The sequence below is a fragment of the Setaria italica genome, chromosome V (genome assembly GCF_000263155.2).
Source record: "Setaria italica strain Yugu1 chromosome V, Setaria_italica_v2.0, whole genome shotgun sequence".
NCBI lineage: Eukaryota > Viridiplantae > Streptophyta > Magnoliopsida > Poales > Poaceae > Setaria > Setaria italica.
In genome coordinates this window covers 34135051-34153891 of record NC_028454.1, presented here as the reverse complement: position 1 = coordinate 34153891, position 18841 = coordinate 34135051, and the positions used below count along the sequence as shown (strand labels likewise).

At 43.9% G+C, this 18841-nt stretch overlaps 3 protein-coding genes across 3 annotated transcripts; all 3 read right to left on the bottom strand.

Annotated features, from left to right (window-relative positions):
• Positions 1-85: 85 nt before the first annotated feature.
• LOC101784745 (phosphoethanolamine N-methyltransferase 1) lies at positions 86-4422 on the bottom strand. Its single transcript, XM_004969581.3, has 12 exons — positions 4123-4422; positions 3827-3954; positions 2815-2952; positions 2546-2683; positions 2195-2338; positions 1929-2039; positions 1706-1847; positions 1335-1615; positions 901-1062; positions 749-802; positions 587-661; positions 86-469 (listed from the first exon to the last, which is right to left on the bottom strand). The coding sequence occupies exons 1-12, from the start codon at positions 4151-4153 to the stop codon at positions 374-376; spliced, it is 1500 nt and encodes a 499-aa protein (XP_004969638.1). The 5' UTR covers positions 4154-4422; the 3' UTR covers positions 86-373.
• Positions 4423-5537: 1115 nt separating this feature from the next.
• Positions 5538-10193, bottom strand: LOC101784345 (phosphomethylethanolamine N-methyltransferase). The gene is made up of 12 exons (XM_004969580.4): positions 9928-10193; positions 9659-9786; positions 8301-8438; positions 8033-8170; positions 7729-7872; positions 7456-7566; positions 7221-7362; positions 6855-7135; positions 6463-6624; positions 6297-6350; positions 6111-6185; positions 5538-6017 (listed from the first exon to the last, which is right to left on the bottom strand). Exons 1-12 carry the CDS (start codon positions 9956-9958, stop codon positions 5922-5924), a joined length of 1500 nt encoding a protein of 499 aa, XP_004969637.1. The 5' UTR covers positions 9959-10193; the 3' UTR covers positions 5538-5921.
• A 543-nt stretch (positions 10194-10736) lies between these two features.
• Positions 10737-16669, bottom strand: LOC101783939 (putative clathrin assembly protein At2g01600). Its single transcript, XM_004969579.3, has 15 exons — positions 16350-16669; positions 16179-16248; positions 15933-16030; positions 14856-14994; positions 14642-14769; positions 14407-14499; positions 14208-14258; positions 13897-13962; positions 13722-13787; positions 13528-13608; positions 13356-13433; positions 12786-12965; positions 12637-12712; positions 12420-12547; positions 10737-11440 (listed from the first exon to the last, which is right to left on the bottom strand). Exons 1-15 carry the CDS (start codon positions 16437-16439, stop codon positions 11087-11089), a joined length of 1698 nt encoding a protein of 565 aa, XP_004969636.1. The 5' UTR covers positions 16440-16669; the 3' UTR covers positions 10737-11086.
• Between the last annotated feature and the right edge of the window lie 2172 nt (positions 16670-18841).

The following is an 18841-nucleotide window of genomic DNA, read 5'->3' as shown; positions in this document are numbered from 1 at the left end:
ATGTACCAAGGCTTTTGCTTCCACAAAGTTTCAGAAAATATAATACGAGTTCGCCCACCAAAATGAACAAACTGCTACTCAGTACTTTCACAAGAAATTCGAACTTCCATTAGAGGAAAAAATAGCTTATTAAAACAAGAACCATGCAGGCAGCTTATTTAGACTTCACAGATAGGTTGCAATGCTACAGCACGCGACAGTGCGATCGCAGGATCGCAGGACACGACCAGTTTTCTCCACGGAAAAGAAACATGATAGCAGGTAATAACCCAGACTCAATGACTTCAGAATAGCTACTGCAACATCAAATATAACTGAAGGGCCCACATGTAACGGAGCCACTTTATTTGCACATCCAGACACATCCGGATCATTACTTGGTCGCGATGAACAGCCCCCACCTCTGCTCACCTGCAGAGCTCCTCTGCAGTTTTGCCTTCCACCCGTTCACAATATCGTCATAGTCCTCCTGGATAAAAGTAATTCTCAGAAGTTAAGAGGTGTCTAGAAGCCACAAAAAGGAGTGCGGGCTTCTAATCTGCCTGCCAGTTCATGATTGGACTATTTTTAGGCTTTGATGACTAACCTGGGAGAAGTCCGACAGGAAATCATCCTTGTTCTTTTCAAATTTAGCTAATTCCTTCTCTAAAACACAGAGGAACTGAAATACAGCATAGAGTGCTCATTAGTATAGTACAAAGTTGTGTTGATCCAAACATCTTAGTGGAAAAGTTAGTTAGACAGAAACCTGATCAGTTCGATCCTCAGCAATGACATCATGAAAACCAGCATCCTTGAGCATCTGGATGGTTTGATGAAAAAGTTAGCAGGAGTACTAAATTTTGATTGTAGCAACTGTATTAAGTATTATAACCATATAAAAGTGAAAGTAATAAGTACCTGTCCATAAGCTTCCACATCATGAAGGTCATAACCTCTCTGCTTAATGTATGCTGCAAATTCTTCTGATGGTTTCCCAGGGTTCCTGCAGTAATCGCTGATAAGGACTTTCCCACCAGGCTTCAGCCATTTGAAGAAAGTTTTAAACAAGGAGGGTTTATCCTGCAAAACAAAAAACCAAAGTCATGTTGTCAAAATAATTTTAGTGTGCAGCATGGAGTTGATGGAGGAAAGGTGATTAGAAGTACAAAAAAGTTCAGGTTTCATTTCGTATAATCTAGAATTTTAGATGTAGAGAATGTGGTCTCCAAACAAATATATGTTTAAAAAAATAAGAGGTGATATGATTTCCAATAAGACTGTAGCTCAATCATATGAATGCAACAAAAGAAAAACAATTCAAATGGACACTATGTGATATGCTTCATGCATACCTGTATGTGAAGGATAGTGTCTCGGCTGTAGATGACATCAAATGTGTTGTCTGGGTACGTCTTTGTGGTGCAATCAGCAACTTCAAACTCAACTGAGCAACTGCGCCCGATGGCACGCTCAAGTGCAAATGATATCATGTTTATGGAAAGATCAATACCAATAACATGAGCATCATACTTTTCAGCCATATAAAAGTCACCTCCCCCAATTCCACATCCAACATCAAGCACCTTATGTCCAGGTTTAAGATCCAGCTTATCCACAAACTCTTTTGTAGTCTCTGTTGGACAATTTTAAATAATCACATTTAAAAGGTATATTTCAAATAGAACATTACAGGTTAAAATTAGAAGGGGATTGCACCACTCACCAATTCCACCAGTGCTCACATAACCTTCTCCAAAAATGCGCTCATAGCGTAATATTCCACTAGTTTTGTACTGCACATTGTCCAAAAATCTTTGAAATCCCCGATCTTCCGTAGACTTGACTTTTTGCCACAGCCAACATATCTACAAACATATAGTCACGTCCATCACTAATCTCACTTCACCATGGTAAACACGTGTAAATATGCATGGCCAGATAAGTACCTGGTTTTGATTTTTCTTGTTTTTAACATAAGCACCGATACACTTGTAAGTAACCAGAGAAAGTTCAAAGGAATTCCCGTCTTGATTAAATGCATGACACTCTTTGAAAACCTATTCATGAAATGAAAATCAATCAGCTATTTCAAAGAAAATGGTATTGAAACTAAGAAAATCAAAGAGTGGGGTAGAAGTCCTTCATATAAGAGCAGACAAGTCCAATACTCAAGTGACAGAAGCAAAGGGGAAGAGCTAGTATGCCTTCTCACCTTAGTATAAAACCTTGGTTCCCGATAGTGTGTCGGATTCACTTTCCTTTTTGAATCTCCAGATTGATGAAAGCAAGATTCTCTAAAGAAGATATAGCCACCGACCTTCAACCATTTTACCATTCTTTGAACTAGCTGCTCAACCTACAGTAAGAGATAAAAGTTAGAATATACAGGAGACATAACCAAAATATATTTCAGTCAGCACATTCAAACGTGCAAATTTAACTCATAAGTACTTCAGGTTTTTTCTGAGGTGGTCCATTTTACAAGAACAACCTCAGCAAGAAGATCAATGATTATTATACACCTAGAATTTGTTAATTATTCAAAGCATGGTTCATCCATTACCTCTTCATCAGATAGATACATCAATAGCCAATTTGAAAATATCATATCGATGGAGTTAGCTTGAATCACCAGGTCCTGGGATGTCACATCAGCACACATAAAGGATGCATTCTTGAAGTGCCCATTAATGCTTTCATTCTGCAAGAAACATATTGCATGAGTAATTGAATGAACCAAACCATAGCATACATGTATGAAACAGATAAAAGCGATAAATACTTCAAGTAAAACAAAACATTTAAAACCAAGAAAATTGTAAATTCCAATACCTTCTTAATGGCACTTTCAATGAAATCCAGTGCAAGAACATTCCCGGCTGTTTTAGCAAGTTCTCCAGTAAAACGACCTATTCCAGCACCAAGCTCCAGTACTGATTTTCCTTCATACGGAGGAAGTAAAGACAGGACCTACAGAAAAGGAACACAACCATATCAAAATGTTAGTCCTGAAAGCCCAGGAGCACCTTCTCTGGTAAATCTAAGCAATGTCTGCTGAATGCTAAAACTACAAAGTTGTTTCAAGCTACTAGTGCACCTAGTGGACTTATATCAAACTGCTCTTGAATATAAAACAGAACAGGTTCATCTGTTAAATCAAAGAACCCAATAGATGCCAAACTTTAGTTTCCAATTTCTAACTTTCTCTACAGCTGTTACATTAAAGAAATATCATAGTCACAACATGGGATGGATCAACACATGCTTCCTACAAGGCTATAGCACCAAGGAAATATGTGTTTCTTAAAAAAGGAATAAAAAACAACCTTTCAGAAAAACCAAGATATTTATCATAAAACATCATAAAAAAATTTATTATGTAAAATAGCTTTTATGTCAATTTTATTACAATGGTTAATATTTGACAGCCTAGAACATGGAAAGTAATCATTACAGTTTATTCAGGCGAAGAAAATTTCAACTAGTCCAGAAAATTACAGTTGAGACCTGGCGCCACCTCAAGTGATGGGTCCGCAATTTTCACTCCTTAAAATGCAAAGAGGTATTATCCATCAACGTCACCCTCTCCACTCAGAGTTATAGCACACTAGTGTTCAACACAAATTGCCAACCATTTCATCCCTAAAAAAAGTGCATCTGCCTTTGTTTCCACACACGTCGCTATAGAGAGACTACCATGTGATATTTTGAGGAGCAAAGGCAGACACGTGCTCCCCAGATCCAAGAAGATGGATCACAAAAGGAACTGAACGAAACGCTAACAGTATATTCGCTAAGCACCGGAGTGGACAAAGGGGGGAAATGCCATCGCGGAATGGATCACCTCGGGGCGCTCCTCCTTGTCGAGATCGGCGGCGCGGGAGTCGAGCATCATGGCCTCGACGGTGAGGTCCCTGGAGTGCTCCTCCCAGTAGCTCTTCTGCGCCTGCCTCTCCTCCACCTCCATCTTCCCTGCAACGCCCACACGACCGCAAGCAAATCATCCCCCAGGAAAAACAGGAGCCCCGCGCACAATGTGCTCGGCGCTTCTCCCAAACCAAATAACAAGACGAAATGGACACCGGATGGGAAACGCAAAGAGAGGATCTGATCCGCTCGCGCGGGGGTCCAATCTCTTACCGTTAACAGAAACAGCAGTGGCGGCGTCCATCACGGCAAGTCGATCCGTTCGTTCGTTCGTTCGTTCGTCGGTCGGGAATTCAGAACCGAGCTCAAACGAGGGGGGAGGACCGAGAGATTAAGACCCCTCGATGGCGAGGCGGGCGCGGGAGAAGCTCCGGGAGCGGCGGTTGAAGGAGCGGCCGCGCTGCTGCATCCACAACCGGATCGCGGCGAGGTTGTGGGGGAGGAAGGAGGCGCGACAGGAGGCGTGAACCGTGGCTGTGGCTGGCGACTGGGAACGGGAGGGTGACGGGAATTTATAGGCGGGAATCGGGAGGGGGGATCGGGAGCGGATGGGCGATCGACCGTGAGATCTGTGCCGGGTTGGGGCGGGGGCCTCCCGCAGCACGCGCAGCGTGGGTATTGGATCGGCGAGTTTTTTTTTTAATCTTTTGTCGTTTCGCTGAGCACTGTGGCAGTGTGGCACTCATTGGACGTATGCGCCCACCGTGCCTGTCTGACGATTCAACCGGGGAATCACCATTCGTCTCGCAAAGTGACAATCCTTCAGTAACCAACACAGCGTGAGAAGTGGTATCATGGATTCATGGTGAACACGAACTACAACCTCGATTACAGACGGCTTCAGAGTTCAGTTCTTGAGAAAGCGCAGTGGATGGGAAATTCACACGAGCGACTCACCCAGTGGTGTTGATTGCTGGCAATCAAATCGAGGACCGAGAAGCCAGATAGAAAACTGCAACAGTTAGGTCAGAGTACTTCTGATTTCTGAATGATCTCACAAGTGACAAGTCACAACGTAGTAGAACGCACAAACGATCACTAGATGATTTCTGAGTGAACTCCGGCAGCCAGATATTCAAATCTCAAACATGTGTCGTTCCGCCCAACATTGCCGTCTGTCGAGCTTCTCGACGTGACGCGCCTAGCGAATTTGACCTTTGCATCCAGCACCTGCTAGGCTGCTACCCTCCGTGCTGGCGTTTTTGAGGCCAAAAGGCGATAAATGGTAGCAGGAGTAGATTCGCGCGGCTGGTGCGATTGAAATTCGGGAAAATAATGTCCAACGTCTTCTTCACTCTGAAGTAATACGTACTACTACTACACGGCAGCAGCGGGTTCGTTCTGCCTATTCGGACGATGGATGCTGCTGCTGCTGCCGCGGTGCCGCTCTCTGCCGAGCAGCAGAAGGCAGCTGCAAAGCAGCGCTCTGTGTGTCTAGACCAAATCCACCTCACCATCCGCGCCTAGAAAACTCACCACCTCCGTTGGATGACCAGCGCTCGATGCCCACGTGCATACGCTCATGAGTCAAGAGCGACAGGGAGCATCGAACACGAATATAAAACCGAGGACCCTGACCATAAAAAGACATGATCTGTCTGTCCTCTCACGACAAAAAGATCAAGAAGTAGGCGTAGAAATAAGTGGCAGTACAAAGGCATCCCATGGAGCGTGTGCTTTGGATCCACACCTGTCGGTATCCGCCGCCTGCAGTTTTTTTTTTTTACAATCGGGTTTTAGCAGGATTTCAGCACAAGTAGCACAGACAAGCAAGCAAAATGTTACGAGGACTCTGCCAGTGGTTTTGATTGCGACAATTTGCTCAGGACATTGAACCGGTCCCAAGCACAAAGGAACCGTAATTAGGCACCAGCATGCTCTCGCTGGGTTCAGAAAAACCAATGCGACAGCAAGCAAAGTCTCGAGAAACTTTTTCTTTCTTTCTTTATTTATTCTGGTGAGAGCCACCTTATTTGTAATAAGGCCACACGGGCATCAGGAGTTCAGGACCATCACTTGGTCGCGATGAACAAGCCCCACCTCTGCTCACCAGCAGAGCTCCTCTGCACCTTTGCCTTCCATCCGTTCACAATGTCGTCATAGTCGCCCTGGGAATGAATGAAGAGCTAAAGTTAGAGATGCAGGCTTCTAAACTGCCGGACAGTTCATTGTTGAACTTCTTAAGGCCTTTGCCAAATCACCTGGCTGAAGTCAGACAGAAAATCAGCTTTGCTCTTTTCAAATTTATCCAGCTCCTTCTGTAAAATCCCGAGGAACTGGAATGCAACACAGAGCACTATGAGTATCATCAAAACCGGTTTCTGATCCAAACGTCTTAGTAGAACAGAACATGAGCATGCACACTGCATACATTTAGAGGGACAAACCTGATCAGTTCGGTCTTCAGCAATGACATGACTGAAACCAGCATTCTTGAGCATCTGATAGTTTGACGAACAAAGTTAGCATTACTTAGAACTTTGAAGGAATTCAGAATTTAGGTCAAAGAAATTGTACAAGCATGAACCGCAAAAACTTCCAGGTAACGAGTACCTGTCCATAAGCGTCCACGTCATGAAGGTCATAACCTCTCTGTTTAATGTATGCTGCAAACTCTTCTGATGGTTTCCCAGGACTCCTGCAGTAGTCGCTGATTAGGACCTTTCCCCCAGGCTTTAGCCATTTGAAGAAGCTCTTGAACAAGGAGGGTTTATCCTGAAGAAGCAAAAGCAACAAATGACATGCTAGTCAAACAGTCAAATAAAGATATGCCATACATATGTGATGTTGGACGGTGATTAAAAATTCCAAGATGGGGAACTTCAAGTTTCAATTCATCTCCAACTGGAGATACTATCCATGACTGTTTATGAGAAGGCTGTAGCTCTATCATCTAGGGGGGAAAGACACTCCAAATGGACAGTACATGAATGGTATGAACATACTTGTATATGAAGGATAGTATCACGGCTGTAGATGACATCGAATGTATGGTCAGGGTATGTCTTCGTTGTGCAATCAGCAACTTCAAACTCCACGGAGCACTTGCGCCCAACAGCACGCTCAAGGGCAAATAATATCATGTTAATAGAAAGATCAATGCCAACAACATGAGTACCATACTCTTCTGCCATATAAAAGTCGCCTCCCCCAATCCCACATCCAACATCAAGAACCTTCTGCCCAGGTTTAAGATCCAGTCTATCCACAAATTCTTTTGTAGTCTCTGGTGGATGGTGATAAATAATAACATTTAATGGCACTGCAAATAGAATATCACAAAAATGACAAAAATGGATGTATCCACTCACCAACTCCACCAGTGCTCACATAACCATCTCCAAAGATACGTTCATAGCGTAAAATTCCACTGGCTTTGTACTGCACATTGTCCAAAAAACTTTGAAATCCCCCATCTTCAGATGAATGTACCTTTTTCCATAGCCAACATATCTGAAAGGGCATGTTCATCATGGAGTCATGTTCATCACTAATTTCAAAACAATGGAAACACGTCTATGTGCATGTGATAGGACAGAGAAGTACCTGGTTTTGATCTTTCTTGATTTCTACATAAGCTCCAATGCACTTGAAAGTAACCAGAGAAAGATTGAAGGAAGTGCCATCTCGATTAAAGGCTTGGCACTCTTTGAAAACCTATTTGGGAAAAGACATCATCAACTATTTTGAAGAAAGAGGTATTCAAACTAAGAAAACTAAAGAGTGGAGCAGGTAAAAGCACAAAAACTTTCAGTGCTGAGTCTGATCCTGAAGTCACAGAAGCAAAGGGGAAGGAAGTGAGCGAGTTTGCATTCTCACCTTAGTATAAAACCTTGGTTCTCTATAGTGTGTTGGGTTCACTTTCCTTTCTAAATCCCCAGATTGATGGAAGCAAGATTCCCTAAAGAAGATATAGCCACCAACCTTCAGCCATTTTACCATTCTTTCTGCTAGCTTGTCAATCTACAGTAAGAGATAAAGTTAGCAAAAATCGAGACATATAATCAAAATATATTCTGATTCAGGACAAATGACAAGTGTAACCCCATCCATGCTAAAAAAATGCAGTTGAGTTTTTCTTAAACAATCAATCTTGAATCCAAATCTATGGCTCACTCATTACCTCCTCATCTGAAAGATACATCAGCAACCAGTTTGAAAATATCAGATCAACCGAGTTCTCTTCAATGATCAGGTCTGGGGATGTAACATCAGCACACATAAATGATGTGTTCTTGTAGTGGCCATTTGTGCTTTCATTCTACAAGAAAAAATGCAGAAAAGATACAAATCAAACAAGCATATCTATGTATAAATTAAAAGAAGGCATCATATTTCAGGCTGTCAAGCAAAAAAAAATTTAAATCAGAAGAAATTGTCAATTTCACTACCTTCTTAATGACACTTTCAATGAAATCCAGTGCAAAAACATGCCCAGCTGTTTTAGCCAGTTCACCTGTAAAGCGACCTATTCCAGCGCCCAGTTCCAGTACAGATTTCCCTTCATATGAAGGGAGTAAAGACAGTACCTACGGAAAAGAAGCACCAATATATCAAAATGTCGCAAAAATTAAAGATTCATTTCAAGCTCAGTGACCTAGTATACATTCTGTGGTATATTAGACTGTTATTCAAAATCAAATACAGCAGGGTTGATTGTAAATTAAAGAATAGATCAATTCCAATTTTAGTTCTCAGCTTCACAACTTCATTTACAGATTCCACAAGAAACAAGAAATATCGTAGCTGCGATATGTCAGGGCAGATGCTTCCTGTAAGGTTCATAACACCAAACAAGTTTGCATTTCAGACACAAAAATTTAACACTCTGCAAGAAAAAACGAGGGTGCCTTAGTACCTATCATAAAACAAAGCAAAGCAAAAGAAACTCAGGCTGTGAACTGGATTTATAGAAAATTACCCTTTTTCCATATCCCTAAATGTTGACAATCCAAGCTCCATAATGTGGGAAATAAGAATTTACAATTGAAACCGAAAAATTATGGGGCCATCTTATATGAGGGTAGTCAAATAAAATTTTTATTTTGGTAATTTGCCCTCAACCTGCGTTTATTTCACACAACAAATCAAAATACAGTGCTCCCAATTTCTTTGGACATTGTAGGGAAATGACCAACTCCCAGAAAGGTTTTAATATTGTTCGGCTACCATTAGCTTTTATTTTTCCAAAAGGTAATTCTTTCCGCGCTTCAGCTGAACAGTAAAAAGGTAAAGGATCAACAAACAGATTACTTATTTAAATGAAACAAATCTTCCAGCCACAATTGACCAGAGTAAAAGGGCGTATTTCCTCTAGACTGGGTATACCTAGGCAGCAAAACATTACACCAAGAGGGCACCAGTGGCATTGAAATCAGACAAGTTTGCCAAATTCTACTGTTTAACTTAGAAACTGTATAGGACACGTGCATAGATGAAGTTAAGACCAGATCACATTTCACTGACACGGATCACATTTCACTCGCAAAATCCGAAGAATATCTATCTGTCAGCGTCAACATTTCACAGTCATAACTCACAACACGCTTGCGTTGAAGCTGAGAGACCCATTTGTTTCACCAGGCGTCCCTCTTAGAGACTGCCACCGAGATACTCCATTTGGGAGGCAAAGGCAAAGGCATGACACATAATCCCCAGATGGCCAGATTCAAGCAGATGAGTCACGAACTCACAAACAATCACTAAAGCGACAGAGTGAAAATTGACAAAAACGTTGTCGCGGCATCACCTCTGGGCGGTCCTCCTTGTCGAGCTCGGCGGCGCGGGAGTCGAGCATCATGGCCTCGACGGTGAGGTCCCTGGAGTGCTCCTCCCAGTAGCTCCTCTGCGCCTTCCTCTCCTCCACCTCCGGGGTCCCTGCAACACCCACACAGTCCGAAACCATCACTCCCCACAGTCAACGCCAGCCTCCACACGAGACCCGCACGCCATGTGCTGGACACTAATCCCGAGCCAAAATCAAGCGCGAAATGAGCGCGCGGCGGGCCGATCGCTTACCATTCGCAGCAGCAACGGCGGCGGCGTCCATCACGGCGAGCCCGTGGCGATCGTTCGACGTTCAGCTTAGTGTAGCTCGAGAGCGAGACGAAGGGGATCAGTTCGGTCGGGAGGGTACTGCGAGGCTAATACCCCTCGACGGCGAGGCGGGCTCGGGAGAAGCTCCGGGCGCGGCGGTTGCAGGAGCGGCCGCGCTGCTGCATTCAAAATCGCCGAACCACGGGGAGGAAGAGAGGCGGCGTGAACCCGGGTGAGTGGGCATGGGGTGGGTGAGGCTCGAAGGCATTTTATAAGAGGGACGCTGGGAGGGAAGAAGGCTCAGTGCCTCAGTGTGGACTGTGGAGTGGAGGGCTGGAGGCGGAGCCGGCCGAGCGGTCGACCGTCCGTTGGATATTTGGATGGGACCTCCCTTCCGGCTGAGTGGATGCTGCACTGCGTCCGCGTCGTTTTCTACTCCCACCATTCCACGACTGCAATTATTGTCGATACCGCCGGATTCGTTGGGGGGAATTTTAAATTTCGCTCACCCTACTCGCGTGGCGTTTATCACACGTGTCCTCTTTTGTTGGTATCATGCCACCGTTCAAAGGGTATCTTATCTATTTGCCACGAAATATGTGCCCTCGGTTATTTATACTTTGAAGAAAAAACAGCGGTGGTCCTGAAGCATGTCCACCGTCGACAAGCAAATTGTCTCCATGACTGCATGTATGCATGTAGAGCTGTAGAAGAACAGTCGGAAGCCTCTTCTGATGACCGAAGTTATAAGGGATTCGTCTTACTAAAATTACAAAAGAAAAGCAGACAACAAACACAAACGCTACCTATTTTTATATATACTGTAAACATTGAACGGGTGAGAAAGAATGAGTTAATTTGGTCCTGGGCTGCTACTTTATTGACACGTAGCTTTACATCAGGAAAAACAAATTTCTTTACAGGGAGGAGGGTCCAATGGCCACCCCTAGATGGTGAAAACCAATGCACAGCAAAACGAGGAGCTATACAGGAATGGCGAAGCGGACAAAGCCTGTAGGGATGGCGACACAAAGCAGACGTGGTGATTGGCCTGATTGGTGGAAAACTGCACTTCCCGGCACGCAGATTGCTCATCTTGTACGGATCTCTACAAATTCCACATCTCGTAAGTGGTGTATGCCTAGAGAAGCTGCGCCGCTCCGAAGGGATTGGCCTGTGGGTGCATTCCATTCGCCGCCGGGAACGCGCCGAACCCCGCGTCAAGGAAGGGGTTTGCTGCAGGAGCCATGCCCGCGTGCTGCGGCTGTAGTGGCGGTCCGAAAGGATTTGCTTCAATCATCAAGGGGTGGGGCTGCTGAGCCATGGCAGCCATTTGAACTGACGGTGGGGAAGCTACTTGGTTCGACATTGCAAACGGATCGCTTGCCATGAAAGGGTTGGGAGGAGCTGAGCCATACAGCTGCTGTTGTTGCATCTGCCTGTAAGTTCCGTCATCATATAGGCTGTCCAATGTGAGCTTGTCAAATCCACCACCCTGCAAATGGAAATAAGATCCCAGATTGTACCACATCACATCAGTAAGATATTCTGAAAGGAAACCAACTGCAATAACAAAGCCATTTCTTCTAGAACACAAAACGACCAGATTCTAGTTTTATAAAAGCTAAACCATACTCAACGCAAGAAAATTAATTGTTTTGCCATAGTTCATCCATCTGTACTCATGTACGGTCGTACTTCCACAGCAGTCGGTACATACTTTTTTACCAACAGGTAGACCTTCATCTACAAAATCTAGTTCTGGACTTAGCAGAAATGCTCTCCTCAAACCCCCAATAAATCTAGTGCAAGTATCAACTAAGCCATACAATAGTTTAAACCTTTCCAGACCATAGTAATGATGACATGAGGTAGAAAACTAGCAACAACAAATGTCAATGATACGATGGGTGGCAACTAGCAAATCATGAAATGAAGGAGTTGTGGATATCAAGTTTTCCCTAGTATATGCTTTAACCGCCAATCATCAACAGAACATTTATGAGAAGCAAAATCCAACTGTTGTGGATGTGAAAAATTGCCCTGGAACTTGTTGGGAGCATTTTAGTTCCTATATGTTCAAGAGATATATTCTTGGGTGCAAATTAAACATACTGAGAAATTCCAGAAAGGGGTGGGGAGATGATAAATCAAGATACCATATATATTTACCATTCACCCACGTGAGAAGGTTTTAATTTTTATGCAAATGTATTTTTCTTTTGTGCAAATGCACTTTGGTAATATAGCAATCAGCTAGCCGTTGCTCCTAGATTTTAGCAGCAGGAAACCACCTTACTGGTTTTCACTTTTCAGACAGCAACTGAGTTGACCATAACAGTAGAAGTATAGGAGCTTGACAAACTTGCAAGAAAGCAGTAGGTAGCAGCATAGCAGTTCCCAAATCTTGACTTGGGAAATTGCGGCAACCACCAAAAGGTAGATATCCTTAATGAAAGATTCAAAAAACCTACCAAACTACTCTCCATAGCCAGTGGATTCGTATTGGTGCTTGGAGTGGCAACAAGAGCAAGCTCCCATCCTGTTGGATCAAATCCTTTATCTTGCTGTGTAGCTGTGCTTGTTGTTGAATTATCAACACCTGCAGAATTGCAGACACTTCTTAGAATTACATGATAGACAATACAAATTAATAGCACACAAAACTATGAATTAAGTTTGACTAATTACCTGTTGGCATAATAGCCAAGGCCAAAGCGTTGCTCTCCTCTATTACCGACACATTAGGGTTTGGATCACTTAACCCCTATGGAAAATATGACATTTTGATTAAAAAGAGATTGATGTCATATTCACTTTCTGAATTTTTTTCCACTTACCAGTAAATCACCAGTATCTGCGATCTCAGGCTTGGGAGGAGGTGAGGCTATTTCAGAAGTAGATGGTACTTGAGCAGGTTCTTCAACAATTTGTGGTTTTTCCTCTACAATAGGAACAGGCTCAGGAGCTGCTTCTGCTTCTTCCGGTTTGTATGTCAGAAGAAGTCGCTCAGGAAGTTCCTGATAAAATAAGAAGGATAGCCTGTGTCTAAGAATCCATCCTACAACCAGTAGATTGCCTAAGTGGTATGGTACAAACTTTGGCGATAGTTATTTATCTACCCAAAAAAAAATGAAATATTCACACTGATGACACAATCATCACAAAAATATTAAAGTAAAAAAAACAGGCCACAAATATTGAAGATAGCTGTTTCCTTCAGTTCAGTTTACACCAAGTAGTTTGCTGATTTTAGATATAAAGGATTAAAGTTATGAGATGCTCCTTTAGCATGCAATGCACACAGAAAGTACTAAACAAGCACCATCATCAAGGCTTCTACTTGTTAGTATGAAACGTAAAGGTGATATGCAAAAATCTAAATGGTTTATTAGAACCAAGGAACTAACCAGTGGCTCTGTAACTGGTAGCATTCGTGGAGCCTCCTTCACATACTCCTCCATGGTTGATAGGAATGTTTGTGGTGGCTGAAAATGAAATAAATCAAATCAGACTCCAACGATATATCTGGTGGTACATGATAAAGGTTTACATGGAGAACTCTGAGGCAAACGACCTCACCTCCCTCAAAGTGGGAAACTGGAAATTTCTTGCGAGCTCTAAGCCCCGGCAACTTTCATAGAAGTCAGATAGGCTTCCAGCCTGAATCATCAAAGATGTTGCTTGGTAAAAGTAGCAACTAAGCACAGATAATTGTTATATGCTGATTTTCTTCAAGTTAAGATATGTTGCACATTACTATCATGTAGAGTTACCTGCTGACCAGCCCTCCTGTAAATGTCAAGAGCTTTGAGTGCTTCATGCTTTGGCATCTCGAAAAACTACACAGTTGTTTGACAGCCAACAGGAAGCAGGGAGCATCAGTAAACATAGCTCGATGCAACATAGAAAAAATCGCTACTGCTTTGAAAATTTTGAAAATTAGTATACCTTGTCAACAAGGTTGATAATTCCATCATTTATCGCACAGTAAATTTTGAAGCTTTCTTTAAGAACCTGTACAGAGCCAGGAGATTCACTTAAATTGCATATAAGATTCCTCAATTCTAAGAATAAACTAGTCATAGAAGGAATCAAACTGCTCAACAATGGTAACAGAAAAAATAACACTCCACTGAACGGGCAATAAAGTTCAAGGAAAAACCAAACATATTCACAACTGATCAGTTGGATTGTTAAACGAAATATGAAGATCACCTTGAAAACTCTGAAGCAAAAAAATGACTAGAGATAAAGCTTACCAGAGCTAGAGCATATTGCACCAGATAATTGTTATTTGCGGCTCCTTCTGGCTGAGTAAAAAGAAAGAAAGAAAATCAGTGCCATGCTGCCTCTGTTAACAAAGTTAAATACAAACCAGAAAATATGAAAATGTTTATTAAATCCATTTCTTTAATCACTAATTTTAATTAGTAGTTGCAAGGAATAAGATAGAATCACCCGGCATCCAATAAGTCGATATAACAATTGCTGCAGCGCAGGCAATTGCTCCAGCAAGTCCTGAGAATTTAATTCTCTAGTTCTACTGTGACCCTGAAAATAAAGTAGTTTAATTATATGTTAAAGTAGCACCAGTAAATCAGTAATATAGTGACAAATAATTGATAACATGGTACCGCTCTGGTAGAAGGTGGTAATAAAATAAAAATATCAAATGACCATGTTGAGTCCAGACCTTTTCAGGTCCTTGACCTTGTTTTGACGAACGCTCAGCTTCAATGTCATACTTCAAGACCCTGAAGCATTCTAGTTTTTCCTCCAAAAATAAACCATATGTGCGAACCCATGAAGAATAATCCCAAGCTGCGTAGATAGGAAATTTAGATTAATGAAGCAGATTAATGAGCCAAATAAATCAAGAGGTGAAATTTATTTGAAGAAATACAAACCAATAGGGCTGGAGTCATCCTTGAAGTTTGACAGCTGCAAAATCCGCACTCTTTGTGTAAACGCAAGAAACTCTTCTCTGAATGTAGGATCACCTTCGCGGAGAAGCCTATGGATCACCACAAGTGTCTTCAGGGCAACCTACATAACATAAAGGAATGCATCCTACATTAACTGGCTGATAAGATGAAGACCTACAAAAGGAAGCAGGACACCCTGAGTAACAATTCAAAAAAATGAAACAATTTGAAGATCGGTGCTGCTAGAATAGCTGCAAGGAAACCAAAAATATCAGGAACACATTCAGAGTCATGCCATCTCAACTGAACTCCACTAAACAAGTCGGTCAAGACCCAGAAGGAGCCATTCAAAAGTAACTATTTAATATGAGAATGCAAAATTCCAGTATGCCAAACTGGCTTCAGGAGTCAGGAGTCAGGACAACCAACAAAACACAGGAACCACATAAGCTAAATAAAAAGGTCTCAGTTCTCATAAAATATACCACCTTAAAAAAATGTGAAAACATAGAATTTCATGGTTCTTTTGTAAGCTGAGCTCATTATGCTATGCAAAGAAATACCAGCTTGGCAGTAAAATCATATTTGCAACTTTGTAGGACAAATTTCGAATGTCATATAAAATCATGTTTGCAGTTGTAGAGAACAAAATGTTGTTGTTTCCAAATCCAAGATAACTCGTTCATACGCTCGAAAGCCAGTGCAAATTGAGATAATCAAGGGTAAATGCATACTGCAATGCCAAACTCACAACGCAATATACTATTATGTAACCAGTCATACGCCATCAGGATCTCCATTGTGCAGTGACCTAGGTTTAGGTGCCCAAATCAATACCACCGCATTATCAGTATACCACACGAAACAATCGAGCTTTGGGCTGCAGTCAGTTCTTCAGTGTGATCACATCTCTACTGAACGAAATGACATGAGACTATATTCAGTTAATTACCAGTACCAATACAACATCGGCAGCAACGCAGCAGCTAAAGCAACTACCAAAGCATCCAATACGCAGAACGGATCAAACAATCTCAACCAGAGAGCAACAGCGCTTACGATCCAATTCCGCGTCTTGGCGAGTCGCCGGGCAAGCGCGTGGATGCAGTAGGCGACGTCCGCCCGGGGCCTCGCGAGGGAGGTCGCCGCCACAATCTCTGCAACACCACCACCACCGACAAACCCATCAGACAACAAACGCAAACCGGGGAGATAGTTGGGGACGATCCGGGTAGCTCCACAACTCGCCACCCCGCTAAATTAAGCGAAAATCGGGAAGCGAGAATATCGGAGGAATCCACGCACTGCGCAGGTGGCGCTCCTTGGGCGGGGTCTCCACGTGGTTGGTGGCCCTCACGATCGCCACATCCAGATCCTGCAAAATGGATCACGAGCCAAAGGAAGCGATAAATCCCCAATGCAGCGCAGGCATAGATCCGAGCGCATCGAGAGGGGGAGGAGGATTCGACGTCGGACCTTGAAGTCGGAGCTGAGGTTGGCGAGGCTGACGGTGGTGCTGTCCTTGAGCGCGCCGTACGCCTTGCGCCAGCTCTGCAGCGCCGACATTGCTGCTGCCCCCGCCGCCGCGCCCGCGCTTGCCCGGTGGTGTGGTGTCGGCCCTCGCCCCGCGCTCGTTTTGCTCCCTCTCCGGTTTGGCTTTGAGGTTTGGTTGAGTGAAATTTCGGCCGCGGGCTCGCGGTACACGGACCTGCCAACCTTCCCCCAACAAATAGGCTGGCAGAGTGCGGAGAGCGCGTTCCTCACCTTCCACACCAGTGGAAGGCGTGTGATTGAACGTGAGGTTTCTTTTGATTCTTATTAATTTTCTTTTCTGCTCCCCTCCGACTATATATAAGGCCATGTTTCACTCCAAAATCCCAATTTTGGCACTATGCAAAAAGAAGATTCCCCATCATATCAAACTTGCGGTACATGCATGGAGTAATGAATGTAGACGAAATAAAAAACTAATTGCACAGTTTTATTGTACTTTGCGAGACGAATCTTTTGAGCCTAATTAGTCAATATTTGGACAATAATTCACAAATACAAACGAAACGCTACAGTGTTGCTACAGTAATTTTGGCACCCCAAAGTTGTGCAACTAGCCTAAATACAACACCGGCCTTTCTTTGTTGGATTATTATATAACTCCGGTCCAAGGCTGCATGCAGCCTGCAGAATAGTCCAGTGTCGGTGCCTACTCCGGAGTCCAGCTGAGTGCTAGCCTAGGATAGGATCTCACCGGATGTACTATGCACATGCAGAATTCATTCACTTCAAAAGGGGCCTGGAGACGTCAATGGCGTAGCTGAACTAGTTTCGCGTTGTCGTTGGGGGAGGCAAATTGATTAGTATTGTCCCCAGAATTAAGAAGAATTATCAAGTGTTCCTTAAATAAGCCTGATCTGAGATACCAGTTGTTTCCAATCATAAGAGCCAGGATGCCAATGATGAAGCAAAAGGCAGAGCCAAAATTATAAGCTGATGACGATCGGGCTTCACCAGGCGAAAGGGCACTACTGTTTCTCATGACAGTTCAAGAATCCGTGTGTTTTCAAACATGCATAAATTCACACTGTGACCTTGGTTGAACGTCAGAAAGGTTGGATCCGTCTAACTCTGAATCTCACCGCCCTAACAACGTTTGACAGGTCCCAGCCCTGGCTCATTTTTTAAAACTTCCTTTTTGCATGCCACCCCGGCTGTAACATCGATAGCTCTGTTTGCCATACTGCCATGTTAGTACACAATTAAGAAGCGCTATGATATGGGTTGGTTGTAAAGACGCTTGAAAGCTCGATCTGATGTCCTGAATGGCCCTACGTCTTGTTGGGTTCCTTCGGTGAGAAGAGAAGGTGTGGCAGGAGACGAGAGGCGCCGGTTGACAAGCACGTCTCGCCTGAGGCAGACGTCGGTCTCTGAAAGGCTGAAACTTTGGCTTTGCAAATTCTCTTTTTTGCCAATCGTTCTGTCCTCCATATAGCATATATGTAGTGTGGAGTACCAGATTTTTCGATCAGGAACAAAAAATGATATAAAAAAGGGAAACGAAAGGTGGCTTCTCTCTTTCGGTAGCTCAGGGTAGCTGGCGCGTCCCGGGGCCGCCAGCTCGGCGCCACCGTACTTGGATGTGAGAAGCAAACAGACGGTGGCGCCGGGTGTGGTTGGCAGAAGGCGTGAATCGCGCACCGAATGTTTCTGTTGCTCACGGCCGATTCATGCACAGGCCGCACACACCTCATTCTCTTTGAACCGATCGTCCGATCGAAAGGAAGAAACTCGGAGAAGGCGGCCAGCGGCGGTGCCGCTCACGTACACCGCGACGAGCCGACGATGCCCGGGGGGGGCCGGTGCAAAGACGTGAACCGATGGGGACTGAGACGGCATGCAAAAAAAAACGCATGGCAGTTGCCCCTTGTTATTATAGTTGGGGCGGGGAGAATATGCGGTGCCGGCAGCCCGGCATGCGGTTCACGCAGGTAAATCGGCTCGACTAGGCCTGTGCATGGGTCCAGCGACCCACCCAATCCATCCGTGTAACCCAACCCAATCTCGAAAAAAAACTACATCCATGGGTTGGGTTGAATTTCAGGCCCACCTATTGGTATGCCCTATTAGGTAGGTACATGGCCCAACCCAACTGACCCATCTAATCCATGTACGGTATCTGAAGGAGTCGTCACTGCTAGGCCACCTGCAAAATCGGCGATGGTCGCGGCGTCAGCGCAGTCGCCACCGCCGAGCTCCGCTCGTCATCCCCTGCCGGCGGCGACCCAATCCCCTCTGCGTGACTATAAAGATTAGTTCATTTGATCCCATCCTCCTCTCGTCCCAATTACTTGCGCTTCCCTTTTTCTCTGACGTATTAATGGATCGGATGTTGCTTGCTTACTTCTGGTGAGAGGTTAGGATTAGAGATTTTAGTGCTATAGATAAAAAAAATCACTAAGGTTGAGGCTCCGACA

What these genes read in the sequence shown, in the direction of transcription:
- LOC101784745 (XM_004969581.3), bottom strand. Translation starts at nt 4,153, where the DNA reads ATGGACGCCGCCACTGCTGTTTCTGTTAACG. An exon ending in TTGAAAGTGCCATTAAGAAG is followed by an intron (nt 2,684 to 2,814) that starts GTATTGGAATTT and finishes TGTTTCTTGCAG; the next exon opens with AATGAAAGCATTAATGGGCA. An exon ending in CTGAGGATCGAACTGATCAG is followed by an intron (nt 662 to 748) that starts GTTTCTGTCTAA and finishes GCTGTATTTCAG; the next exon opens with TTCCTCTGTGTTTTAGAGAA.
- LOC101783939 (XM_004969579.3), bottom strand. Translation starts at nt 16,439, where the DNA reads ATGTCGGCGCTGCAGAGCTGGCGCAAGGCGTACGGCGCGCTCAAGGAC. An exon ending in CAAGGAGCGCCACCTGCGCA is followed by an intron (nt 16,031 to 16,178) that starts GTGCGTGGATTC and finishes GTGGTGTTGCAG; the next exon opens with AGATTGTGGCGGCGACCTCC. An exon ending in TACCAGTTACAGAGCCACTG is followed by an intron (nt 12,966 to 13,355) that starts GTTAGTTCCTTG and finishes TTATTTTATCAG; the next exon opens with GAACTTCCTGAGCGACTTCT.
- LOC101784345 (XM_004969580.4), bottom strand. Translation starts at nt 9,958, where the DNA reads ATGGACGCCGCCGCCGTTGCTGCTGCGAATG. An exon ending in ACAAGGAGGACCGCCCAGAG is followed by an intron (nt 8,439 to 9,658) that starts GTGATGCCGCGA and finishes TCTTTTCCGTAG; the next exon opens with GTACTGTCTTTACTCCCTTC. An exon ending in AACCAAGGTTTTATACTAAG is followed by an intron (nt 7,567 to 7,728) that starts GTGAGAATGCAA and finishes TTTCCCAAATAG; the next exon opens with GTTTTCAAAGAGTGCCAAGC.